We start from the raw sequence: 27,730 nt of genomic DNA, 5'->3' as shown, positions 1-27,730 counted from the left end.
CCGCCATTCAGTGTGCTCATGGCTGATCATCCCCAATCAGTATCCCGTTCTCCCCATATCCCCTGATGTGATGTAAACTCTGCTATCTTTAAGAGACCTATCTAGCTCTCTCTTGAAAGTATCCAGAGAACCTGCCTCCACCGCCCTCTGAGGCAGAGAATTCCACAGACTCACAACTCTCTGTGTGAAAAAGTGTTTCCTCATCTCCGTCCTAAATGGCTCACCCTTTATTCTTAAACGTCAGAGATAGGAGAAACTGTTCAACGTAGGCATAATCTATCCACCGATCATTTGCTAGGCTTTGCCCTGCCCCCCCCCCCCACCCCTTCTAGCTTACTTCCACCTTCCATCAACCACCACCGCCCCCCCCCCCCTCTCATAGTCAGTATGAAAAACGATCCCAACATGATACGTCACGGATCATTCTAGAGAGACGTTACCTGACCTGCTGAGTTATTCCAGCACGTTGTGTCCTTTTTTTTTTGTAAACCAACACCTGCAGTTCCTTGTGTCTACATTCCCTTCCATCGCCCGAACTGCATCCTCTGTGATGCCCACCCCATCTGTGTCACCTCAAGCTCACCTGATCCCTTCTGAAACATCTCCTGTGTCGTCCCCCCCCCCCCCCCCCCCCCCCCCCATCTCACCACCTTACTCCCATCCACGAGCTTGGACATATTTCTGCCAAAAGTAGACACAAAATGCTGGAGTAACTCAGCGGGACAGGCAGCATTTCTGGAGAGAAGGAATGGGTGACATTGCGGGTCAAGACCCTTCTTCAGACGGTCTAAAGAAGGGTCACCCATTCCTTCTCCCCAGCGATGCTGCCTGCCCCACCGAGTTACTCAAGCTTACACAAAATTGCTGGAGAAACTCAGCGGGTGCAGCAGCATCTATGGAGCGAAGGAAATAGGTGACGTTTCGGGCCGAAACCCTTCTTCAGACTGATGGGGGGTGGGGGGGGAGAAGGAAGGAAAAGGGGAGGAGGAGGAGCCTCGGCGAAACGATCGCCCAACCTACGCTTAGTCTCCCCGATGTATTCACCTCCGCCCAGTCCGCAATAACCAACCTGACCTCCCGGTGGCTCAGCACTTCAACTCCCCCTCCCATTCCCAATCCGACCTCTCTGTCCTGGGTTTCCTCCATTGCCAGAGTGAGCAACAGCGGAAATTGGAGGAACAGCACCTCGTATTCCGCCTGGGGACCTTGCGTCCGGATGGCATTAACATTGAATTCTCCCAATTTTGCTAGCCCTTGCTGTCTCCTCCCCTTCCATAACCCTCTAGCTGTCTCCTCCCACCCTCCTATCCGCCCGCCCTCGGGCTCCTCCTCCCCTTTTCCTTCCTTCTCTCCCCCCACCCCCCATCTGTCTGAAGAAGGGTTTCGGCCCGAAACGTCGCCTATTTCCTTCGCTCCATAGATGCTGCTGCACCCGCTGAGTTTCTCCAGCAATTTTGTGTACTTTCGATCTTCCAGCATCTGCAGTTTCTTCTTGAACACGAGTTACTCAAGCTTTTTGTGTCTATCTTTGGTTTCATCCAGCATCTGCAGTTCCTTCCTGCACATTTCTGCCACTTGGTTTGGACACTGCTGTTCTCTTCAGGAATTTTTCCACTGATAAACATTCCTATATTAATGTTGTTTTATACAAAATCAATTATTTGCATGTACGGACAAGCGGGCTAATATATTTTCTATTTTGCAAAGAGAAAGATTCCACGGACAATAATGACTAATTAATTTGCTGTTATAGAGTAACTTGAGGAGAAATTGTTGGAAAATGCTGGAGTAACTCAGTGGGACAGGCAGCATCTCTGGAGAGAAGGAACGGGTGATGTTTCGGATCGGAGTCTGAAGAAGGGTCTCAACCCAAAACGTCACCCATTCTCTCCAGAGATGCTGCTTGTCCCGCTAAGTTACTCCAGCATTTTTGTCTATATTCTGTCCTAGAAACATAGAAAATAGAGGCAGGAGGAGGCCATTCGGCCCTTCGAGCCAGCACCGCCATTCATTGTGATCATGGCTGATCGTCCCCTATCAATAACCCGCGCCTGCTTTCTCCCCATACCCCTTGACTCCACTAGCCCCTAGAGCTCTATCTAACTCTCTCTTAAATCCATCCAGTGACTTGGCCTCCACTGCCCTCTGTGGCAGGGAATTCCATAAATTCACAACTCTCTGGGTGAAAAAGTTTTTTCTCATCTCAGTCTTAAATGTCCTCCCCTTTATTCTACCCTGTGGCAAGTTGACCTCTGATTCTTTTATTGCACACCATACCCTTAAATAGACAGTCTGCCTCTTGTCCAGCTACACCTACCCGGCAGAAAACAACATTGTACTTTACCTCGTGTGTATCTCCTGTCCAAGGAGAACATTGTATTCTCTGTCTCACCGCAAACAATGCCGCTCGGCTTTTCTGGCATCATAGCTGTTCTGTTCCCATTCTGTGGTTTCACGGAATCACAAAGCTGAGAGAAGAGGGTTGCAGAAGCTGAGAGAAATCCATTGCATTTACATTCATTAAATAGTCATCCATATAGTGGCACAGCTGGTAGTGCTGCTGCCTCATAGCATCAGGGACCTGGGTCTGATCCTGACATCGGCTGCTGCCTGTGTGAAAGTTGCCCATTCTCTCTGTGACGACATGGGTTATCTCCAGAAGCTCCGGTTTCCTAGTCCCAAGGTTTGTAGGTTAATTGACTTCTGTATAAATTGCCCCCGTGTCTGAAGGCAGTGAATGGGAAAGTGAGATAACACAGAGGTAGCGAGAACGGGTGATCGATGGTCGGTGTGTGGACTCGGTGGTCTGAAGGGCCTCTTTCCGTGCTGTTCTCTGTAGTCAAGGGTGAACCCAAGACTCTGGTACTGTAAGGCAACAGCTGTACTGCTGCACCAATGTGCGATGCGATAGAATTTTATTTATCCCAGGAAGAAATTGATCTGCCAACAGTCATAAAAACACAAAATACATGAAACATGAAAGTGACTTCATGAGAGTGGAAAGGATTGGGGATGTGCAAAGATCAGGGGCCGGGAGTGGAGATGCTGGTTTACAAAAGTAAAGATACAAAGTGCGGGAGTAATTCAGTCAGGCAGGCAGCGTCTGTGGCCAACATGGATGGTTGATGTTTCAGGTTGGGACCCTTCTTCACACTCATCAACATTCTTCAAGAAAGGTCCTGACCCGAAACGTCACCTATCCATGTTCTCTACAGATGCTGCCTGACCCGCTGAGTTTCTCCAGCACTCTGTGTATGTCACCATAAAAGTCTTTGCCTATTCCTAAACTTACAGAAACCCCCATTCCCGTCTCTGCATCAGACGAAGTAGGAAAAGAGGCACAAATCAGTATCCAGGCTTTATGTGTAGGAAGAAATTCCAGATGCTGGTTTAAACCAAAGGTAGGCAGGAAAAGCTGGAGTAACTCAGCGGGACAGGCAGCATCTCTGGAGAGATAGAACAGGTGACGTTTTTGGTCGAGACGTCTGAAGAAGGGCCTCGACTGTTCTAACTCTCCAGAGATGCTGCCGGTCCCGTTGAGGTATTCCAACTTTTTATGTCCATCTCCAGGCTTTGTGTGTTGTGTTTAGTTTAGAGTTCTCTCTGTGATCTCGTGGGTTTTCTCCGGGTGCTCCAGTTTCCTCCCACATACCATAGTGTAGAGAAGGTTCACCAGACTGATTCCTGGGATGTCAGGACTATCTTATGAAGAAAGACTGGATAGACTTGGTTTATACTCTCTAGAATTTAGGAGATTGAGAGGGGATCTTATAGAAACTTACAAAATTCTTAACGGGTTGGACAGGCTAGATGCAGGAAGATTGTTCCCGATGTTGGGGAAGTCCAGGACAAGGGGTCACAGCTTAAGGATAAGGGGGAAATCCTTTAAAACCGAGATGAGAAGAACTTTTTTCACACAGAGAGTGGTGAATGGCCGAATGGCCTACTCCTGCACCTAATTTCTATGTTTCTATGCCGAATCCATGCGTTTGGAGCGCGGCCTTCGATACCATGAACCAAAACATCCTGATTACCAGACTTAAAGACCTTGGCATTGAAGGTTCTGCACTCAGCTGGCTCCGTTCCTACCTTTCTAACCGATCCCACTTCATCTCTCTCCATAACCACACCTCTGCTACAGCCACTGTCACTCAAGGCGTTCCCCAAGGCTCTGTTCTCGGTTCCCTCCTCTTCATCATCTACATCCACCCCCTTGGTCATATACTCCGTCACCTCAAACTGGACTTCCATTGCTATGCTGATGACACCCAGATCTATCTCGGCACCAAATCCCCCCACCACCCCCCTCTCTCCCATATCAACTCCTGCCTGTCAGCCATCAAATCTTGGATGCAACTCAACTTCCTTAAATTAAACAGTACCAAAAGAGAATTTCTCCTCATTGACTCCAAATCAACACTTACCAAAATTAACAACCCCACTCTCACTATTGACGGCACCACTGTCTCCCCATCTCCTCAGGCCCGCAACCTTGGCGTGATCTTTGACTCAACCCTCTCCCTTGAGCCTCACATCCGCCATGTTGTCAAAACATCATTTTTTCACCTCCGCAACATTGCCAAAATCAGACCCTCTCTCACACCCCCCCGCTGCTGAAAGACTCATCCATGCCTTCATCTCCTCCCGACTGGACTACTGTAACTCTCTTCTCTTTGGCATCAATTCCAGCATCATCAACCGACTCCAACTGGTCCAGAACGCAGCAGCCGGACTCATTACCCACACCAAATCCTGGCACCACATCACTCCAGTCCTCAAAGAACTTCACTGGCTTCCCATTTCCCACCGGATCATCTACAAAATCCTGGTCCTCACCTACAAAACCCTCAACCACTTGGCCCCCCCATATCTCACTGACCTCCTCTCCCCCTACCAACCCTTACGGTCCCTCAGATCCATTTCAGCCGGTCTCCTCTCCATTCTGAAATCCAACCTTTGCACTTTTGGAGACAGAGCCTTCTCCAGGGCAGCTCCCAGGCTCTGGAACTCCCTCCCACAATTGATCCGAACTTCTGAGTCCCTCACCATCTTCCAGTCCCGCCTCAAGACCCATCTCTCCACCTCTGCATACCCTTAGTCCCATGTCCCCTCCCCTTTGCATCTCTGTCTTACAGCTCTATTATGTTTTGTTCTTGACTCACCATTTAAAGCGACTGAGTCCTTGAAAAGCGCTATACAAATAAAATGTATTATTATTATTATTAATTGGCTTGTGTAAACTGCCTCTAGTGTGTAGCATGGAACTAGTATACAGGTAGGTGATTGTTGGGCGGTGCGGACTCGGTGGGCCGAAGGGCCTGTAACCAGACTGTAACCTCTGAACTAAACTAAACAGCATCTGCAGTTCCTTGTGCCTAACAGACGTTTATGCTGCTTTTCTCTTGCAGACACGGAGAGGCTGTACACCTTAGCATTCGACGAAGTTTGCTCCCGTTATGGCAAGAAATTTACCTGGGACTTGAAGGGCTTAATTATGGGAATGCGGGCCTTGGACGGGGCGGCAGTTATTTGCGAGAAGCTGGAGCTCCCCATCTCCCCCGAAGAGTTGACGAAACAAGCTGCTGTTTTGCAGAACAACCTGTTTCCTACCGCCGAGCTGATGCCAGGTAACTATCGGCCAATTGCCTCATTTATAATTGGATGAACCATCATGCTACCTCATTGCAGGTGATGTTTTGGGTTGGAAAACGTCTGCTATCCATGTCTTCCACAGATGCTGCCTGACCCACTGAGTTACTCCAGCACTTTGTGTTTCTTTCTGTCAGCCGACATCTTTCTGTAAACCAGCAGCCCTGAGCTACCATCTACCTCAAACTTTCTCTAATCACACTTTACAGGACTATCTTGCACTAAACAATAGACAATAGGTGCAGGAGTAGGTCATTCTGCCCTTCGAACCAGCACCGCCATTCAATGTGATCATGGCTGATCATCCACAATCAGTACCCCGTTCCTGCCTTCTCCCCATATCCCCTGACTCCACTATTTTTAAGAGCCCTATCTAGCTCTCTCTTGAAAGCATCCAGAGAACTGGCCTCCATCGCCCTCTGAGGCAGAGAATTCCACAGACTCCCCATTCTCTGTGAGAAAAGGTATTTCCTCGTCTCTGTTTCTGCCTTCTCCCCATATCCCTTGACACCACTAGCCCCTAGAGCTCTATCTAACTCTCTCTTAAATACATCCAGCGACTTGGCCTCCACTGCCCTCTGTGGCAGGGAATTCCACAAACGATACAAGTGGGTTGGAAGGAACTGCAGATGCTGCTTTACACCAGAGATGGACACAAAATGCTGGAGTAACTCAGCGGGTCATGAATACAGTCAAGCCATCCACTATACACCAATGAAGGTTTAAGGGTACAACATATGGGGTGATCTGTGGTTGGCATGGGGGGGAGGGGCAAAGACCCTATTTCCCGGCTGCATGTCAAGACTGCAAGGGTGAAAATACTTTAATGGGAGTTATGTACAGGCCCCCAAACAGTAGCCAGGATGTAGGGTACATGTTGCATCATCAGGAAATAAAATGAGCGTGTAGGCAAGGAAAAGTCACGGGAGATTTGAATAAGCTGGGAGAATCAGGCTGGCACTGGACCCGAATGGAGAATTCATTGAGTGCCTCCGAGATAGTTTCTGAGAACAGCTTTTGCTGGAGCCTACCAGGGATAAGGCAATTCTAGATTTAGGGTTACATAGAAACATAGAAAATAGGTGCAGGGGTGGGCCATTCGGCCCTTCGAGCCAGCACCGTCATTCAATATGATCATGGCTGAACATCCAAAATCAAGAGTCAAGAGTGTTTTATTGTCATGTGTCCCAGAAAGGACAATGTAATTCTTACTTGCTGCAGCACAACACAATGTGTAAACATTGTACACAACGGGAGAGAAAAAAAAAAGTTCAGTGTGTAATATATATACACACTGAAATCAGTACACCGTTCCGGCTTTTCCCCCCATATCCCTTGATTCCGTTAGCCCTAAGAGCTAAATCTAACTCTTGAACAATGAACCAGATTGTTGTGCATTGAACCACATTTACTGTGAGAACCTGAGGTACAGGAACCACTAGAAGGTAGTGACCACAATATGATAAGATTTAGAACCTACAATTTAGAAACATAGAAACATAGAAATTAGGTGCAGGAGTAGGCCATTCGGCCCTTCGAGCCTGCACCGCCATTCAATATGATCATGGTTGATCATCCAACTCAGTATCCCGTACCTGCCTTCTCTCCATACCCCCTGATCCCCTTGGTCACAAGGGCCACATCTAACTCCCTCTTAAATATAGCATTTGAAATATAAATTTGAAAGGGAGAAGGTGAAATTGGATTTGTCGGTACTGCAGCTAAGCAAAGGGGCCTACTGAGGCATGAGGGAGGAGCTGGCTAAGATTGACTGATTCCTGGGATGGCTGGACTTTCATATGAAGAAAGACTGGATAGACTCGGCTTGTACTCGCTAGAATTTAGATGATTGAGGGGGGATCTTATAGAAACTTACAACATGGACTATTGCAACTCACTTCTCCTTGGCATCAGCTCCACCAACATCAACCGACTCCAACTGGTCCAGAACGCAGCCGCCCGACTCATCACCCACACCAAATCCTGGCATCACATCACTCCAGTCCTCAAACAACTTCACTGGCTTCCCATCTCCCACCGGATCACCTACAAAATCCTGGTCCTCACCTACAAAGCCCTCCACCATCTGGCCCCCCCATATCTCACTGACCTCCTCTCCCCCTACCAACCCTCACGGTCCCTCAGATCCACATCAGCTGGTCTCCTCTCCATCCACAAGTCCAACCTCCGCAGTTTTGGGGACAGAGCCTTCTCCAGGGCAGCTCCCAGGCTCTGGAACTCCCTCCCCCAACTGATCCGCAATTCCGTGTCTCTCACCATCTTCCAGTCCCGCCTCAAGACCCATCTCTTCACCTCTGCCTATCCTTAGCCCCACGTCCCCCTCCCTTTTCATCTGTGCATGAATTGCCTCATATTGTGTTTTGAATTGAATTCTGTCTTTACTTTGTGTACTAGTCATGTCTCTACTATTTGTTTAATTCCCCTTACATGTTTTTCCTCTACCTGCTAAATGTTTGTACGGTGTCCTTGAGACTCTTGAAAGGCGCCCATAAATAAAATGTATTATTATCATTATTATTCATAAGGGGTTGGACAGGCTAGATGCAGGAAGATTGTTCCCGATGTTGGGGAAGTCCAGAACAAGGGGTCACAGTTTAAGGATAAGGGGGAAATCTTTTAGGACCGAGATGAGGAAAACATTTTTCACACAGAGAGTGGTGAATCTCTGGAATTCTCTGCCACAGAAGGTAGTTGAGGCCAGTTCATTTGGCTATATTTACAAGGGAGTTAGATCTGGCCCTTGTGGCTAAAGGGATCAGGGGGTATGGAGAGAAGGCAGGTACAGGATACTGAGTTGGATGATCAGCCATGATCATATTGAATGGCGGTGCAGGCTCGAAGGGCCGAATGGCCTACTCTTGCACCTATTTTCCATGTTTCTATGACTGTAAAGGGGCTTTAGTAGGGATGACGGGAGAGCAGCAATGGCAGGAATTTCTGCGGATAATTCGGAAGGTGCAGGATCATTTCATTCCAAAGGGCAAGAAAGATTCCAGGGGGAAGAATAAGATGACCATGGTTGACAAGGGAGGTCTAGGCCAACCTAATAGCAAAAGAGAAACCATATAACATTGCAAAGATTAGTGGGAAGCCAGAGGACCAGGATTTTTAAAAAACAGCAAAAGGTAACTAAACGGACAATACGGAGTGAAAAAATGAAGTACGAATATAAACTAGCCAATAACATAAAAGAGGGTAGCATGAGTTTCTACAAGAGTGGACGTTGGGCCGCTGGAGAAAGATGCAGGAGAAGTGATGATGGGAAAGCAAGAAATGGCAGAGGAATTGAATAACCTTTTTGCATCAGTCTTCACAGTGGAAGACACCAGCAGTGTGCCTGCAATCCCAGAGAGTCAGGGGGTGGAAGTTAGTGGAGTGGCCATTACTAAGGAGAAGGTGCGAGGAACACTGAAGGGTCTGAGGGTGGAGAAGTCACCTGGACCGGATGGACTGCACCCCCAGGGTTCTGAAGGAGGTGACCTCAGAGATTGTGGAGGCAGGCATTAGTTGTGATATTTCAAGAATCACTAGAGTTACGAGAGGTTCCTGAAGATGTGAAAGTTGCGAGTATCACCTCGCTGAACAAGAAGGGAGCAGAGCAGAAGAGTGGTAACTATAGGCCGGTTAGCCTGACTTCTGGGTGGTTGGGAAGATTCTAGAGTCAATTATAATAAAGGATGATGTTACGCAGTACTTAGAAGTTTACGATAAAATAGGCCCAAAGTCAGCATGATTTTGTGAAGGGAAGATCCTGCCTGACAAATCTGCTGGAGTTCTTTGAGGAAGTTAATAGCAGGACAGACAGAGGGGAGGTTGTAGATGTTGTTTACCCAGATTTACAGAAGGCCCTCGGTCAGGCTGCTCGACGATGAGAGCCCATGGTATTACAGGGAAGATACTAACATGGATAGCAGGTTGGCAGAAGGCAAAGAGTTGCAATAAAAGGCGCTTTGAGGAAGGACGTGCTGGCTCTGGAGACGGTCCAGAGGAGGTTTACCAGGATGATTCCATGAATGAGTGGGTTAACATATGATGAGTGTTTGATGGCGCTGGGCCTGTACTTGCTGGAGTTTAGAAGGTTGAGGGGGGACCACATTGAAACTTACAGAATAGTGAAAGGCCTGGATAGAGTGGATGTGGAGAGGATGTTTCCACTGGTGGGAAAGTATCGGACCAGAGGTCATAACCTCAGAATTAAAGGGAGCGAGGAGGAACCTCTTTAGTCAGAGGGTAGTCTTTTTCTTGCGTATGGCGTGCACAGCCTAAAGTTGTAGGTCCTTATTCTGTTTGATCAAATTGTTTCTGCACGTCGGGTTGATTGCATTAGTCGAAACAGGGTGGACCACGTGAAGGTTGCAATCTCCCACACCAGAGGGTGGTGAATCTGTGGAACTCATTGCCACAGAGGCCTGTGGAGGCCAAGTCAGTGGATATAAAGAGACAAATTCTTGATTAGAACGGGTGTCAAGGGTTATGGGGAGAAGGCAGGAAAATGGGATTAGGAGGCCGAGATCAGCCATGATTGAATGGCGGAGTAGACTCAATGGGCCGAATGGCCTAATTCTACTCCTATATCTTGGGAACGTGAACTTTGTTATATCCATTGTCTGAAATGCCTAATTGGAATTTAGTTTAGTTCAGTTTTGAGATACAGCATGGAAACAGGCCCTTCAGTCCACTGAGTCCGCACCGACCAATGGTCATCTGTACACTAGCACTATCCCACACACTAGAGACAATTTAAGGGCCTGTCTCACTTTTCGGCGACTGCCGGCACCCGCCATTAGTTGCAGCAGGTGGCCGAAAATGTTCAACATGTTGAAAATCCAGCGGCGACCAGAAAAGGGTACGACTCTTTGTGCAACTGCTCACGACCATGCATGTCGCGTAAGTGGGACAGGCCCTATACAGGAGGCAATGAACCTACAAACCTGCACGTCTTTGGAATGTAGGAGGAAACTATCGGAGAAAACCCATGTGGTCACAGGGAGAAACGTAGAAATTAGGTGCAGGAGTAGGCCATTCGGCCCTTCGAGCCTGCACCGCCATTCAATATGATCATGGCTGATCATCCAACTCAGTATCCCATACCTGCCTTCTCTCCATACCCTCTGATCCCCTTAGCCACAAGGGCCACATCTAACTCCCTCTTAAATATAGCCAATGAACTGGCCTCAACTACCCTCTGTGGCAGAGAGTTCCAGAGATTCATCACTCTCTGTGTGAAAAAAGTTCTCCTCATCTCGGTTTTAAAGGATTTCCCCCTTATCCTTAAGCTGTGACCCCTTGTCCTGGACTTCCCCAACACCGGGAACAATCTTCCTGCATCTAGCTTGTCCAACCCCTTAAGAATTTTGTAAGTTTCTATAAGATCCCCTCTCCATCTCCTAAATTCTAGAGAGTATAAACCAAGTCTATCCAGTCTTTCTTCATAAGACAGTCCTGACATCCCAGGAATCAGTCTGGCGAACCTTCTCTGCACTCCCTCTATGGCAATAATGTCCTTCCTCAGATTTGGAGACCAAAACTGCACGCAATACTCCAGGTGTGGTCTCACCAAGACTCTGTACAACTGCAGTAGAACCTCCCTGCAAACGTGCAAACCCTGTACAGACAGCAGCCACAGTCAGGATCTAATACAAGTCTCTGATGCTGTGAGGCAGTACTGCTGCGCCACTGTGAATTCAGAACCATTTAATGGTGCTTTGTTTGTTTCCCCCCCCCCCAGGTGCCAAGACGTTAGTGTGTCACCTCATTAAGCACTGTGTCCCTATAGCAGTGGGCACCAGCTCATTGACGAAGATGTTTGAACTGAAGACCAGCAGACACAAGGAGTTCTTCACCTTATTCCACCACATTGTACGTGGCGACCATCCCGAAGTGAAGAACAGCAAGCCGCACCCCGACACCTTCTTGGTCTCTGCGAAGGAATTTGACCCACCAGTGTGCCCTGCAGATGTAAGACAACCTTTCTTCATTGGTTCTTTTGTACATCAATGTATGTCTCACCTTTCTTGAAGACATTCTTGCTATTGAGGGAGTGCAGCGTAGGTTTACAAGGTTAATTCCCGGGATGGCGGGACTGTCATATGCTGAGAGAATGGAGCGGCTGGACTTGTGCACTCTGGAGTTTAGAAGGATGAGAGGGAATCTTATTGAAACATATGATTGTTAAGGGTTTGGACACACTAGAGGCAGGAAACATGTTCCCGATGTTGGGGGAGTCCAGAACCAGGGGCCACAGTTTAAGAATAAGGGGTAAGCCATTTAGAACGGACAAGGAAACACTTTTTCTCACAGAGAGTTGTGAGTCTGTGGAATTCTCTGCCTCAGAGGGCGGTGGAGGCCGGTTCTCTGGATACTTTCAAGAGAGAGCTTGACAGGGCTCTTAAAGATAGCGGAGTCAGGGGATATGGAGAGAAGGCAGGTACTGATTGGGGATGATCAGCCATGATCATATTGAATGGCAGCGCTGGCTCGACTGGGTACAGAGGGGAGAGGGAGAGGGTCGGGAGTCTCCCTGTCGGTCTGCTCCTGGGCATGGCCAAGATGGCCATTCTCGGGTCCAGGCAGCGGGGTAGTCGAAGATGGGTTTACCCTGGGAGCTCCGGTTTCCTCCCACACCCAAAAGAAGCAAAAAGGAGGGAGTTGGCTGGGTTAGTGGAGATGGATGGGGGGGGGGGGGGGGAAGAATGAGGTGAATTCAGGAAAAAGTTTAAAAGCCATGTCCCACTGTACGAGTTAATTCAAAGAGTTCTCCCGAGTTTGCCCTGATTTGAACTCGGAGATTTATGGTAATGGGCACTCGTCGGTACTCGGGGCTCTCGTGGACATTTTTCAACATGTTGAAAATTCTTCACGAGCTTACCGTGTTTCCCCAGTACCTGCCGTTAGCGATACGAGCCACTAATAGACGTTCCCAAGCTCCGACGTACCTGCTACGTTCATGCTACGTGTTTACCACGAGTCTGGTTTAATTTAAAACTCTGGAGGGCTCTTGAATGAACTCGTACAGTGGGACAGGGCCATATTAGGATATATCAATCCAGAAAATGTCTTTCCTAAATCAAGGAGCAGATGATCTTGTTTAGTCATTGAGTGATACAGTGTGGAAACAGGCCCTTTGGCCCAACTCGCCCACACTGGCCAACAATGTCCCAGCTACACTAGTCCCACTTGCCTTAGCTTGGTCCATATCCCTCCAAACCTGTCCTATCCACTTAACTGACCAACTGTTTCTTAAACGATGGGATAGTCCCAGCCTTGACCACCTCCTCTGGCAGCACGTTCCATGCACCTACCACCCTTTGATAAGGTTGTCAACGTGTGTGGTGTGTAATCTTAGAAAAAGAACAATGGTTTATCATGTGGGCGCTGGAGGCAAGGACAATGATCATGAACCAGTTGTTGGTCTGTAGATGACAAGGCGGTGAATCCCGGCTTATGTGTGACTGTTGAAATGCATTGGCTGGCTAAGGTTGTAGAAGTCCAAATACTTGGGTCCTTATCACATCTTGATCACATGCCTATCTCACCAGGGACTAACTCTACAGAACGTTTTTCCTTCTATTATTTATTATGTAAAAGAATATGTGTGTTATGATTGTGTTTATAATTTGTTTGGTTGTTCTGTTGTTTGTCTTTTGCACAAAAGTCCGCGAGCATTGCCACTTTCATTTCACTGCACATCTCGTATGTGTATGTGACAAATAAACTTGACTTGACTTGACTTGACTTGACTCCTGTAGAAAGCCTTTCTCATAAAACAAATGTCTTTTGAGATGCTGCCGCTCTTAATTTAGTTTCTATTAGTTAAAAGATGCAACCCCTTGCACCCACTGAATCCGACTGTGCCTGACCAGCTTCAAGGTGGGAGCAAATGTCAATGACTACAGGGTGTAGCTTCAAGGTGGGAGGAGCAAATGTCCAAAGAGTAGAGCGCATAGATTTAAGATGAGAGGGACAAATGTCAAAGACTAGAGTACATAGCATTAAGATGAAAGTGGCAAGGGTCAATGACTAGAGAGTTATGCCCACTAGTGGGCGGCCAAGGTAGCGCAGGGGTAGAGTTCTTGCCATACAGCGCTTGCAGCACCACAGACCCGGGTTCGATCCCGACTACGGGTGCTGTCTACGGAGTTTGTACGTTCTCCCTGTGACCGCGTGGGTTTTCTCCGAGATCTTCGGTTTCCTCTCGCACTCCAAAGACATACAGGTACATACAGGTTTGTAAGTTAATTGGTTTGGTGTATGTGTAAATTGTCCCAATAGACAATAGGTGCAGGAGTAGACCATTCGGCCCTTCACCACCGTTCACTGTGATCATGGTTGATCATCCACAATCAGTACCCCGTTCCTGCCTTCTCCCCAGATTTGTTCTGCAAAATTTGGATTCATTCAAAAGGCCGCACTTAGCAGTCTAGAAGGCCGCAGGTTCCCCACCCCTGGTCTAGTCTATTGACCTGAAGTGCCTTCAAATCCTTTCATGGAATCAGGAATTACGGCCAATTCCTGTGTTGTGCTCTTCTATAGACAATCTGAAGAAGGGTCTCGACCCGAAATGTCACCTATTCCTTCTCTCCAGAGATGCTGCCTGACCCGCTGAGTTACTCCAGCTTTTAGCGTCTATCTTCGGTTTAAACTGGCACCTGCAGTTCCTTCTGTACTGTTCTATGTTCTGCTGCTCACTGGAACGCACAATATTTCATTCCATCCGTCAGGTCAGTCATCCTGCAGAGCACGCAGTTCCCAAAGGAAAATAGTGCTTGCCAATCAAGGTTTAAGAAAGAACTGCAGACACTGGAAAAAAACCGAAGGTAGACGAAAAAATGCTGGAGAAACTCAGCGGGCGAGGCAGCATCTATGGGGAGAAGGAATAGGCGACGTTTCGGGTCGAGTTCGTTGCTGCCTCGCCAGCTGAGTTTCTCCAGCATTTTTTGTCCACCTTGGCAATAAAGGGATTGGTTTCTGCGGATGTTTAACATGGATCCAGTTTGCATTCACGATATTTCCCTGCAATATGTAGCTGAACGCTTCTCTGTTAAGCTGTCACCAAATAAATGCGGGTCATAAAGTAGAATTATGGTTAGCAATGCGCTAGTTTGCAAGGGTGATCTTGCTTTGCTTGAATTGATGCTGATAAAGTATTATCTACTTGTTATAATTAGAATAAATCCACGACAATAAATGATCAGTAATGACTTTGCCGCCTCTGTTTATCGTGGGTTAGAAAGACGTCTTCCACCACAGAGATTTCATCAGCGCTTGCTCCACCTGATTTGGCTTGCTTATAAATTACTCCTTTGTTTGCTTTCCTTGTCATAGGAGTCAATATCTTCAGGGGAAAGGGTGACAATGACATTTTTAGTGCCTCTCCTAAGTAATTCCTGTGCAAAAACAAGAAGCAGCAGATGCTGGATGGTGTTTACTGAAAGTAAGCATGCAGGTACAGCATGCAGGTATAGCAGGCAGTGAAGAAAGCTAATGAATGGCATGCTGGCCTTCGTAACGCAAGGATTTGAGTATAGGAGCAAAGAGGTCCTTTTGCAGTTGTACAGGGCCCTGGTGAGACCACACCTGGAGTATTGTGTGCAGTTTTGCTCTCCTAATTTGCAGAAGGACATCCTTGCTATTGAGACAGTGCAGCGTAGGTTCACCAGGTTAATCCCCAGGATGGCAGGACTGTCAGATGAAGAAAGATTGGAAAGAGTGGGCTTGTATTCACTGGAATTTAGAACGATGAGAGGGGATCTTATAGAAACGTATTTAATTATAAAAGGACTGGGCAAATGAGATGCAGGAAATAAAATCCCCAATGTTGGGGGAGTCCAGAATCAGGGGGCCACAGTCCAAGAATGAAGGGGAGGCCATTTAAAACTGAGATGAGTAAAAACTTTGAGTGCTGTGAATTTGTGGAATTCTCTGCCATACAAAGCAGTGGAGGCCAATTCACTGGATGAATTTAAAAGAGAGTTAGATAGAGCTCTTGGGGCTGGCGGAATCAAGGGATATGGGGTGAAGGCAGGAACGGGTTACTGATTGTGGATGATCAGCCATGATCACAATGAACGGTGGTGCAGGGCTCGAAGGGCCGAATGGCCTCCTCCTGCACCTATTGTCTTTGTTTCTATGTGAGGTTTAGTGTTGGGACCCTTCAGATTGGTTGTATTGGGGGTGGAAGAAGAAAAATCTAGAGGAGAGGAAAGGCAGGGCAAAGCTTGATGAGTGATAGGTGGATACAAGTGAAGAGGGGGTTTGATAAGTAGATGGTTGGATGAAGGGCAGAGGTGAAAAGACAAAGGCATAAGGATTAAAGAAGTGGAGGAATGTAGGTAGAGGCGGAGGAAAGAAGTGGGTGCTAGTCAACGTGGGGGGTGGGGAGGGGGAGGGGGAGAGGAAGGAAGGAGGGCAGTGTTGAGGTTAATGACCTAAACATGGACAACTCAATGTTCATACCACTGGTTTGTAAACTGCCCAGTCCCTCCAGTTTGTGTGCGGCCTCCGCCTGGCTCGCTGACATTTCAGATGCTGCTTGACCTGTCGAGTCACTCCAGCAATTCATGCCTTTTAATTTAATATCTAGATTCCTCGCTGACTTGTGGTTTGTTTCTTTTACCGAAGCAAGATAAGTCAATGCTGATTAATGATCGAATTTAACAAAGACCCATTGTGCTAGAGTAACTCAAAATGGTCAGACAACATCTCTGGAGAACTTGCAAAGGTGACGTTTTGGGTCGTGACCCATCAGGACGTCAGAAGGATTGTTGAGTCGGGGGGGACAAAAGTGCTGGAGAAACTCAGTAGGTACAGCAGCATCTATGGAGCAAAGGAAATGGGCAACGTTTCAGGCCGAAACCCTTCTTCAGACTGATGTAGTGGTGGGGGGGGGGGGGGGGGGGGGGGGGGGGAGAAGAAAGGAAGAGGAGGAGCCAGTGGGCTGAGGGAGAGCTGAGAAGGGAGGAAGACAGCAAGGGCTACCTGAAATTGGAGAAGTCAATGTTCATACCGCTGGGGTGCAGACTGCCCAAGCGGAATATGAGGTGCTGCTCCTACAATTTCCGGTGGTGCTCACTCTGGCCATGGAGGAGGCCCAGGACAGAAAGGTCTGATTCGGAATGGGAGGGGGAGTTGAAGTGCTGAGCCACTGGGAGATCAGGTTGGTTAATGTGGACCGAGCGGAGGTGTTGGGCGAAACGATCGCCAAGCCTGCGCTTGGTCTCACCGATGTAGATCAGCTGACATCTAGAGCAGCGGATGCAATAGATGAGGTTGGAGGAGATGCAGGTGAACCTCTGTCACACCTGGAACGACTGCTTGGGTCCTTGAATGGAGTCGAGGGGGGAGGTAAAGCGACAAGTGTAGCATCTCCTGCGGTTGCAATGGAAAGTGCCCGGGGAGGGGGTGGTGCAGGTGGGAAGGGAAGAATTGACCAGGGAGTTATGGAGAGAGCGGTCTTTGCGGAAAGCAGACAGAGGCCGGAAAGGAAGAAAACAGCAAGGTGTGAGACAAAAAGATTGAAGAGTTGTGAATTGTGAAGCTGGAGGAAGGAATGAAGGTGGATGAGGAGCAGAGAAAAGTTCAGGTGGGAGACCATGGAGGAGGGGGGGAGGAAAGAAAAATAAGGAAGGTGTGTGGGAGAAAAAGGATGGGTGGGGGGCTGTTGTTGGAGGTTACCAAAAATGGGACAATTCTTTGTTCTTCCGGTTGGATTGTAAGCAATTGAATAGTACTCATTGCAGTAGCACAGAGCTACAATAGGTGTAGGAAAGAACATCATCCACTGTCTGTCCTGCTATTTACTTCTTCAAAGAGGAATATTGTTTTTTTTTGTGGGATTTGGGCCACAATTTGTAAAACATTACACATAGGAAATATGTTGGAAGGAACTGCAGATGCTGGTTTAAACCGAAGACAGACCCAAAAAGCTGGAGTTACTCAGCGGGACAGGCAGCATCTCTGGAGAGACGGTATGGGTAACATTTCGGGTCGAGACTCTTCTGTGCTGAGCTAATGACAGCTGCAGATGCGTCACTGGCTGCCTAAAACCAACGGATGTGAATAGCTTGCATGTCTTGGCTGGTATTGCTCCACCAGGAATCCGCAGATCAGTCGCCGGTAGAACTGAGCGTAGCCGGCAAGTTGGGGACACCCGCCATTACACTCACTCCCATCACCCAGCCCCAAAACGGCTGAAGTCGAGGAAGAGGAAGAGTTTCCTTCGCACAGTCCAGCCAGTGTCACCGTCTCCGCAAGCAACCAGACTAGCCTTGTGGGAAAAAGAAACGCAGTGAAAACCACCACCACATAAAGATGCCGATCCCAACCAAGGAACAGCTACCACCTGGTCACAGGTGTGACTGGAAGGCCCTCAATAGTCCTGGGATGTCTCTCAATAGGATTCGTACAGGGATGGGCCGATGCAAGACCAACATGAGCAAATGGGGCTCTGCAGATGCAGCAGACACAGGACATCTGTACAATCCATGCCACACCTACTGAGATGCCCACTTCTTGGTGAACGATGCTGCCTGGAAGATCCAGTGGTGGCAAACGAGAAGGTTGTCCACTGTGGAAGAGCCTGGCCCAATATTTGAAACATAGATGATGAACACGAAAGAAGAAGCGGAGCCTTTTAAAGTAACAAAGTGTTCGAAGGTATTTCACAAGAAGGTTATCATAACGTATAGTTATTTGGGGTTAGTTTATATCACTTGGGCCCTGGGTGAGTTGTCCGACTGATTTTAAAACTGGTTGGTGGAGGAAGTCAGAGGGAGATGGTAAATGGGGAAAGAAAAGCACACAGCGCTGGAGGAATACTGCTCCCATCACATGATCCTATGATGTGCCGGTTTATCTTGGCATCATGTTCAGCACAGACATTGTGGGTCGAAGGGCCTGTTCATGATCTGTACTGTTCTATAGACCAAAAAAACTGGAGTAACTCAGCGGGACAGGCAGCATCTCTGGAGAGAAGGCATGGGTGACGTCACCTGTGCCTTGTATCCAGAGATGCTGCCTGTCTCACTGAGATAAGGGCCTGTCCCACTCTCACGACCTAATTCACGACCTCTGCCGAGTTTGCCCTTGCCTCGTACTCGCAGCATGGTTGTTCCAAGGTCGTAGGAGGTCGTAGGTAGATCGTAGCAGGTCGTGATGCTAGTCGTAGGTACTCGTGGCATCAAGTATGTCGGGGCGTTTATGTAGCCTGATGAAAATTGCCCACGAGTAAAAAAGGTTGTGAATTAGGTCGTGCAAGTGGAACAGGCCCTTTACTCCAGCATTTTGTGTCTCTAAAATAGTTAGCAACCAGCTGTTCCATTAGGCAGTAAGTGTTTGGCGACTTTGTGTGCTTTTGTAAATCAGTATCTGCAATTCCTATATACCACATTTTACTGCTCGACTGCAAGATCTCCTCAAGGTAGCAGGAAAGATGGATTTAGTGCGGCATTGCTATGTTGAGACACCAGGCGCACCTAATCATGTCATTGTGCCTAAATGACCTTGGCGTAATTTCAAAGTTTTGCCAATGACATAAAACACAATGAGGATAAACACAGGAGTGGTTTAAGTGCTTATGACAGATGGATTTTAATGTAGTTAAGTGCTCAATTTAATATTGGTGGAGAGAGCCGAGGAAAGGCAATGTAAACTGTATGGATCGCATTTGAATGAAGTACAGGAACAGAGAGCTCTGAGAGTGTTATGTACACAGTGCTTTGAAGGTGGCAGGATGACCTGAGAATGAAAGGAGGGCTTGAAGTTGCACGGCACCTTTCACAGCATCACTTTGTCCCAAAGTATTTCACAGCCATTGAATTACTTTTGAAGGCCGATGGTGGAAACGTGGCACCAATGTGTGTACGAGTTGATGGTGCAAAAAGCTTGAAATTGTGCATCGCCAGAGTCTTACCGCGTGGAAACAGGCCCTTCAGCCCATCTCACCGACACTGACCAGCATGTCCCGTCTACTCTAGTGACAAAATTTGCATGATCGGTCACATTCATATTGAATGACAGAGCAGGCTCGAAGGGTCAGGTGGCCTATTCCTCCCATGTACAGACAGATTTATGTTTAGATGAGATCTTAGGTCCCCTTCGATCATGGCTGACCATAGGTGTCTCCAGGGTTCTATTCCCTATATGGAGGATGCCTGTGCGTGACCTGAGACCCTGTGAGCGATGCCGTCTGGAGCTACGCTCCTGCTCGGATTCCCCAGATCATGTTACCTGTTTCACCACGGCACTCAACTTTGTAACCAAAAGTAGTTTGAATTCTGGTCCATGCATCCTGGTAGCCACCACCATGGCGGTAAGGTCAGTACTCTGGGATGCAGCCTAGCTGGCCCTGGGGATTTATCGGCCATCCATTCAATTTACCCCACCACTTCCCGACTAACCTGGATTTCCCATGGGGTCGAGGGGGAGGGTCTCTGACAAAGAGCAATCCAACCAAGACCTCAACGGTGGAACAGGCAGAGGACGATGGCTGACCTTAGTGGAGCTAACGTCACAACGGCTGGGAAGGCGGATGAAGGCTGCAGCAGAAAAGGGTCTCCGGTCGTCTTGGACTCCATGCCACTGGATCCTGACCCAGGTCTGTCAAGGACCCCACGTGGGGTGTCTGTCTGTGCACCAGTCTCCCCACGTTAAACAAAGTCACGCACAGGCGTCCTCCAACCCTGGGGCCACCCATGGTCAGCCTAAGAAGTCACTGTGGATGGGTCGATTGTAATCATGTGTTGTGTTTCTGCTGGCTGGTTAGCACGCAACACTGGCTTTTCACTGTACCTCGGTACACGTGACAATAAACTAAACAAAAATCTCTGTCCTCTAGTGTTACATTCACCTCTCCTGGGAGAAAAAACTGTGACTATACACCTGACCCAGCAGAATAAAACGTGTCTCAGCAGAATAAACGCGTGACAATTTGCATTGGGTCTGCCAAAGCCAGAGTTGTCTAGTGCAAAGATAGATAGTTACTCAGCAGGGCAGGCAGCATCTCTGCTGAAAGGTAGAGATGCTGTGTGCCTGTGTGCCTGGGTCCTGGACTTTCTCACCGCCAGGCCCCAGGTAGTCAAGATGGGAGGGAATACATCGAAGTCCCTCACCCTGAGCACAGGATCGCCCCAGGGTTGTGTCCTCAGCCCCCTATTGTACTCCCTGTACACACATGACTGTGTGGCTAGGTTCAGCTCCAATTCAATAATTAAGTTTGCTGATGACACTGTGGTGGTGGGCCTGATCTCAGACAACGACGAGAAGGCCTACCGGGAGGAGGTGGCTGATCTAGCACTCTGGTGCCAGGATAACAGCCTCCTCTTGAACATCAAAAAAACAAAGGAGCTGATCATGGACTTTAGGAGGGCACATCATCCGAGGACGTACACTCCATTGAGGATAAATGGGGATCCTGTGGATAGGGTGAACTGTTTTAAATATCTGGGAGTCCACATCTCCGAGGATATGACATGGGCATCACACGCCTCAGCACTCGTGAGTAAGGCAAGGCAGCGCCTTTACCACCTCAGGCAATTGAGGAAATTCAGAGTGTCTCCGAGGATCCTCCAGTGCTTCTACGCAGCGGTGGTGGAAAGCATCTTGTCCGGGAACATTACCATCTGGTTTGGGAATTGCTCTGCCAAGGACAAGAAGGCTCTGCAGAGAGTAGTGCGTTCGGCCGAACGCACTATGGGAACTTCACTCACCCCCCCCTGTAGGAACTATACAATAGGAGGTGTAACTCCAGAGCCAACAATATCATGGGAGACCCCTTCCACCCCTGCAACGGACTGTTCCAGCTGCTACGGTCAGGCAAACGCCTCCGTTGCCATGCGGTGAGAACGGAGAGGTTGAGAAGGAGTTTCTTCCCAGAGGCCATTCGGACTGTAAACGCCTATCTCACCAGGGACTAACTCTACTGAACGTTTTTCCTTCCATTATTTATTATGTAAAAGAATATGTGTGTTATGATTGTGTTTATAGTTTGTTTGGTTGTTTGGTTGTTTATCTTTTGCACAAAAGTCCGCGAGCATTGCCACTTTCATTTCACTGCACATCTCGTATGTGTATGTGACAAATAAACTTGACTCGACTTGACTTGAGGTATGGGTATGGATTCTGGTCGAGACCCTTCTTCAGACACTATCTTCAGTCGGATTTACTGGACTTTATCTTGCACTAAACGATAACCCTTTATCCTTTATCTGTACACTGTGGATGACTCACTTGTAAAGTCATAAAAGCACACACACACACACACACACACACACACACACACACACACACACACACACACACACACACACACACACACACACACACACACACACACACACACACACACACACACACACACACACACCACCCACCCCCCCCCCCCCCCCGCCCCTTTTCAGCAGCCATGTGTTACAATATCTCCTGTTAAATTCTTCACTCCTACCTTCCAATGCATTTCCATATGTGAGGCAAGAAGTGGGAAAGTCATGCTCCTGTGGCCTGGAAAGAACAATGTGCTGGCAGGAATATCCAGAAGGCAAAAGGTCATCAGCCAGCCAAAGCTTCCCTCGACGGGGACCGGGTGCTTGATGTTGGGGGAAAAGTATCGATCGTAGGCTGCTGTGTTTATGAGCCACAGAGATGAGAGAGAGACAGAGAGCATAGTTCGGTAAAATTAATGCCTTGTGATCTTATCCCTCATAATCAAACAGCACGCGGTCAGTTTTGCATAATATAGACCTCCAGTGATGCACCGAATCACAGTTGGTGACAGTTCGAAGTAGGATCTGTCCACACATTGAGTAGAACCTGTTCCTGTTTGGAATGTCCCTAATGTGCATGAAACTTTGTACCGAGGCACAGTGAGTTTATGCTTTGTTTTACATACAACCCAGTAAACCCCATCTTGTTACTTGCGAGCAAAGCACCAAGGCAAATTCCTTGTATGCGTACCAGGCACGTGGCGTGAGTAATTACTACGGGTAGGCACTGGGCAGGCAGTCGACCTTTAAAAACCGTAAAACTGCGCATGTGCAGAAAATGGTAAAATGCGCAGATGTGGACAGTCGACTTTTTAAAAAAAATCTTTAAAAAAACACGCATGGGCAGATTGGTCTCCTCTCCTGTGGGCATGCGCAGCACCTTGCGTGCAGTCCACGATGCAAGGGCAGCATTTCAGCTGCCTTTATTGCCCGTTGTAGGTGAAGGCTTGAAGCAGCATCCACGGCACGTGAATTGAACATAATCACGCGTATTACATGTACTGTGGATGAACGGCACGAGAGAATTATGCCGACCTAACATCGATTCTTAAAATAATAACAATTTAATAATAAATACTGAATTTAGTAAATTAATTGGAAATTCTTGCTATTTATATTTAATAATTATCTTTTTTTAAATCTAAAAACGTCACACTAATCTGACACAAAGTGCAGCAGCAGCGCCTCGCCCGTGGCCCCGTCGGTCGGTCGGCAGCCCGGCCAGCTGTCGGACCTTCGGACCTTCGCTTACCGCCGACACCACCACCACCCCTCCTTCTCACGGCCGATCATCGGTTCACGAGTTGGACGGGGCGCCGGACTTTGCGCGCGGCCCGGGCCAAAACTCCTCAGCTGGCCCGCCGGCTGGGCTTTGTGTACGTACAGTCCAGCACCCGGGGCCAACTCATCATTCATCCAGACACGGCCCAGTCGGTCAACGAATTGCCGTGGGGAATTTGTCCCTTAGTTTGACCTTTTGTCCTTTATTTGGGAGTGAGAAAGTTGGCGACCCTAGCCGGAGCTGATGGGACAAAATGTGGGAGATAAGGATATAAGGGGTGCGAATTGTGAAGCCTGAGGAAGGAATATAGTTGGGAGGATAGGGACAGGGAGAGGGAAGGGTGCAAACCCAAAGACAAGTCAAAGAGAAGAGGAAGGGGGGTTGTTAGTAACTCAGTGACCTGAAATTGAAGAGTTCAATGTGGAATCATCGGCGGTTCCACTGTAGTGTCCACTAGCACGCTTTCTTTATCAGGTGTAGCTTTCCTTCAGATCCATATTATTAACAGAAAATAACATGGAATTTATAAAACAATCAACTGTAGAAAACAGCTAAGAGCTTTGGTCTTGGAAACCACAGTAGCTGTTTTCTTTTTGATTCCACAGATGATATTATAACCATGGTACACAACCTCTTCAATGGGAAAGACAGGTTCACTGACATGTAGGAAGAACTTTTGTCTGATTCCAATCATTTGCAGTAGAGACAGGCAATCGATCAATGCTGTCTCAGCATGTCCTATCCGTCAAGCTGTGACACCGACCAGTCATTGTGGCCGATAAATGCAATTGTGCCTTAGTCATTTGTGGTTTTCCACCAGTTTAGAAAGCTGAAGAAGGGTTCCAACCCGAAACGTCACCTTTCCCTTTTCTCCGGAGATGCTGCCTGACCAGCTGAGTTGATGGCCTGTCCCACTTTCACGACCTCTGCCGAGTTTGCCCTTGACTCGTACTCGCAGCATGGTCGTCACGAGGTCATAGGTAGGTTGTGATGCTAGTCGTAGGTACTCGTGGCATCAAGTAGGTCGGGGCGTTTTTCTAGCCTGATGACAAATGTCCACGAGTCAAAAAAGGTGGTGAAAGTGGGACAGGCCCTTTACTCCAGTGTTTTGTGTCTATCTTCTCTGGGTGTATAAACCAGTTTGGTGAGCAGTTAGATTCCAGCTGAATAATACAGGATTCACAAAGCTCACCGTTAACAAGATGGTCCCTTTGTAGATGGTAAGATACATCTTAGTCTTTAGAGATACGGTGCAGAAGCAGACCCTTGGACCCACTAAGTCGATAACAATATCGTTCGCACTAGGGTCAATTTTACAATTTTAGCTAAGCCAAATAACCTACAAGGCCATGGAGTGGATGTGGAGAGGATGTTTCCACTAGATGGAGAGTTTAGGACCAGAGGGCATGTGAGAGGAAACTGAACCACCCAGACAAAACCCTCTTAGAATAAAGGGGAGGCCATTTAAGATTGAGGTGAGAAAAAACTTTTTCACCCAGAGAGTTGCAGATTTGTGGGATTCCCTGCCACAGAGGGCAGTGGAGGCCAAGTCACTGGATGGATTTAAGAGAGAGTTAGATAGAGCTCTTGAGGCTAGTGGAGCCAAGGGGTATGGGGAGAAGGCAGGCACGGGTTATTGATTGGGGATGAATGAATGGCAGTGCTGGCTCGAAGGGCCGAATGGCCTCCTCCTGCACCTTTTTTCTAAGTTTCTATGTTTCATACGGTCACGGGGAGAATGTGCAAATTCCGTATAGTGCTGGAATAACTCAGCTTAGCATCTTACAGCATGGAAACAAGCCACAGAGCCCAACTTGCCCACATCAGCCAACAGGCAGGCAGGTGCCAGGCAGCATCATTGGAGAACTTGGATAAGTAACTTTTCTGGTTGGGACCCTGAGAGCTGTATAGAATGGGCACCTCAAGCTCAGGAATACAAAAATGTTCCAAACGTTTAGCAAATTGATGGGTGCAATACTGCAAGCTCTTAGAAGATGCAAATTAGTTAGTATACTGTAAAGAGTGCAGTGAACAACCTTGGGAAAAGAGATTTTGATGCAGTGGCCTTGATTTTTAAACAGAAGGTTGATTGTTCTTCATCGGAGCTATTGGCGTACCAAACTTATTTATTCTCATTTAATCTGCTATTCTCCAGCCTGTGAGAGTTACTCATGGCCATAAAATCTATAGAGGTAGACAAAAGTGCTGGAGAAACTCAGCGGGTGCGGCAGCATCTATGGAGCGAAGGAAATAGGCAACGTTTCGGGCCAAAACTCTTCTTCAGACTGATGCTGGGTGGGGGAGGCGGGAAGAAGAAAGGAAGAGGAGGAGATAGAGGGCTGAGGGAGAGCTAAGAAGGGGAGGAGACAGCAAGGGCTACCAGAAATTGGAGAAGTCAATGTTCAAGCCACTAGGGTGCAGACTGCCCAAGCGGAATATGAGGTGTTGCTCCTCCAATTTCCGGTGGTGTTCGCTCTGGCCATGGAGGAGGCCCGGGACAGAGAGGTCGGAAGGGCTACCGGAAATTGGAGAAGTCAATGTTCATACCGCTGGGGTGCAGACTGCCCAAATATGAGGTTCTACTCCTCCAATTTCCGGTGGTACTGACACTAGCCGTGGGAATATGAGGTGCTGCTCCTCCAATTCTGTCCTGGGCCTCCTCCATGGCACTTTTGCCTACCTTCGATTTTCCAGCATCTGCAGTTCCTTCTTGAACAATCTATAGAGGTAGCTGCCCAATAATTCCGTTGCTGAATGTTATGCACCACGAGTGCAAGACTGAATCAGGAACTTAACACATTCAAATAATCTGCATTCATTTCAGCTTTATTCGTTGCCTCAGCATTCTTGTCTCAGGCACAGGGAAATTATTCGGCGTTCAAGTTCCTAATTATTCTCCAGTCGTAGGATTAAATTGAAGGGAGGCGAACGCAAACATCGTGTCAGCATTTGAGATTTTTTGAAGTGCGTCTGTGCAGGGCTGTGCTCTGCCTGCCTGCCCAAGTGGCTGGTTGTCCATTTAAAAACGACACAAAGTGCAGAAGTAACTCAGCGGGTCGGGCAACAGCACTGGAGAACATGGCAAGGTGACGATACGGGTTAGGACCCTTCATCTTCAGACTCGCTGATGAGGTGGTGGAGTTAGGAACAGAAACAACATGGTAGATACACCTGGGCAAGTTGTTGAATGAGCAGAGCACAAAGGGATCTGGAACTATGGTTGACAGCACTGGGCCTGTACTCACTGGAGTTTAGAAAGATGAGGGGGAGACCTCATTGAAACTTACCAAACAGTGAAAGGCCTGGATGGAGTGGATGTGGAGAGGATGTTTCCACTGGAGGGAGAGTCTAGGACCAGAGGGCACACCTCAGAAATCAAGGTGATGAGGAGGAATTTCTTTAGTCAGAGGGTGGTGAATCTGTGGAATTCTTTACCACAGATGGCTGTGGAGGTCAAGTCATAGATATATTTAAGGCAGAGATAGATAGATTCTTGATTAGTACGGGTGTCAGGGGTTGTGGGCAGAAGGCAGGAGAATGGAGTTAGGAGGGAGAGATAGATCAGCCATGCTTGAATAGTGGAGTTAACTTGATGGGCCGAATGGCCTAATTCTGCTCCTATCACTTACTGTCAATAGGTGCAGGAGTAGGCCATTCGGCCCTTCAAGCCAGCACCACACTTATGAATGGGAGTAGAACAGGTAGGCATGACACTGGAGGCCAAATGGCCTTTTTGTAAGTTGTACACCTCTTTGGCTCTGCTGGCCCAGAAATAAGGAAATTGGAAGGGCGATTGATGGAACTTTATGATACAGAGTGATGGAAAGAGTCATCACTTAGTTATCAAAGTATTGGAAAAAGGGCTGTGTTAGTTTAGTTAAGAGATACATACAGAATAAGGCCCTTCACTTCACCAAGTCCGCACCGACCAGCGATCCCTGCACATTAACAATACCCTACACACACTAGGGACAATTTTACATTTATCCCAAGTCAATTAACCTGCAAACCTGTACGTGGGAGCAAACTGAAGATTTCGGAGAAAAGCCACGCAGGTCACGGGGAGAACGTACAAACTCTGTGCGGACAAGCGCCCGCAGTCTGGATCGAACCCGGGTCACCGGCACTGTGAGGCAGCAGCTCTACCGCTGCGCCACCGTGCCACCCATCTACGCCAACGTGGCTGGTGTTCTGGTTGGTTTTGAACTCGGAAATAAACAAGCATTGGGGGATACAAAGATGATGCAAACTGTGAAACCATACCCAGAAATATGTTGTGCCATCAAATGGAGCAGGGAAATAAATGACTTGTTTTACCATCCAACCCGGTTGCACCAGCAATGGCTGCCTCGCCAACAGTCTGTCTGTCCCTTGCTTGTTGTTGTTTAAATAGTATGTGTTTCTAGTATTCTTTAGTTTGTTTTATGTGGGGGTGGGGGTGGGTAGTTGAGGGAAACTTTAAAAAAATCTCTTACCTCCGCGGCGAAGCGATTATTTTCCGTATATCCGTCCTCACTGCGGC

The 27,730-nt window shown here is 48.0% G+C and overlaps 1 protein-coding gene across 3 annotated transcripts in view; it reads left to right on the top strand.

The window, feature by feature from the left end:
• pudp (pseudouridine 5'-phosphatase) overlaps positions 1 to 27,730 on the top strand; it is a 104,213-nt gene that overhangs the window by 8,637 nt on the left and 67,846 nt on the right. For all 3 annotated transcript variants that reach the window (XM_055664816.1, XM_055664815.1, XM_055664817.1), the window contains exons 2-3: positions 5,409 to 5,627; positions 11,399 to 11,628. In XM_055664816.1, coding sequence (XP_055520791.1) covers positions 5,409 to 5,627; positions 11,399 to 11,628 — 449 coding nt within the window. The remainder of the gene's footprint in view (positions 1 to 5,408; positions 5,628 to 11,398; positions 11,629 to 27,730) is intronic.

This window comes from Leucoraja erinacea, chromosome 45, assembly GCF_028641065.1.
Source record: "Leucoraja erinacea ecotype New England chromosome 45, Leri_hhj_1, whole genome shotgun sequence".
NCBI classification, from domain to species: Eukaryota; Metazoa; Chordata; class Chondrichthyes; order Rajiformes; family Rajidae; genus Leucoraja; species Leucoraja erinaceus.
Note: the sequence above shows the minus strand (reverse complement) of the source record. Positions and strands in the feature narration are given on the sequence as shown.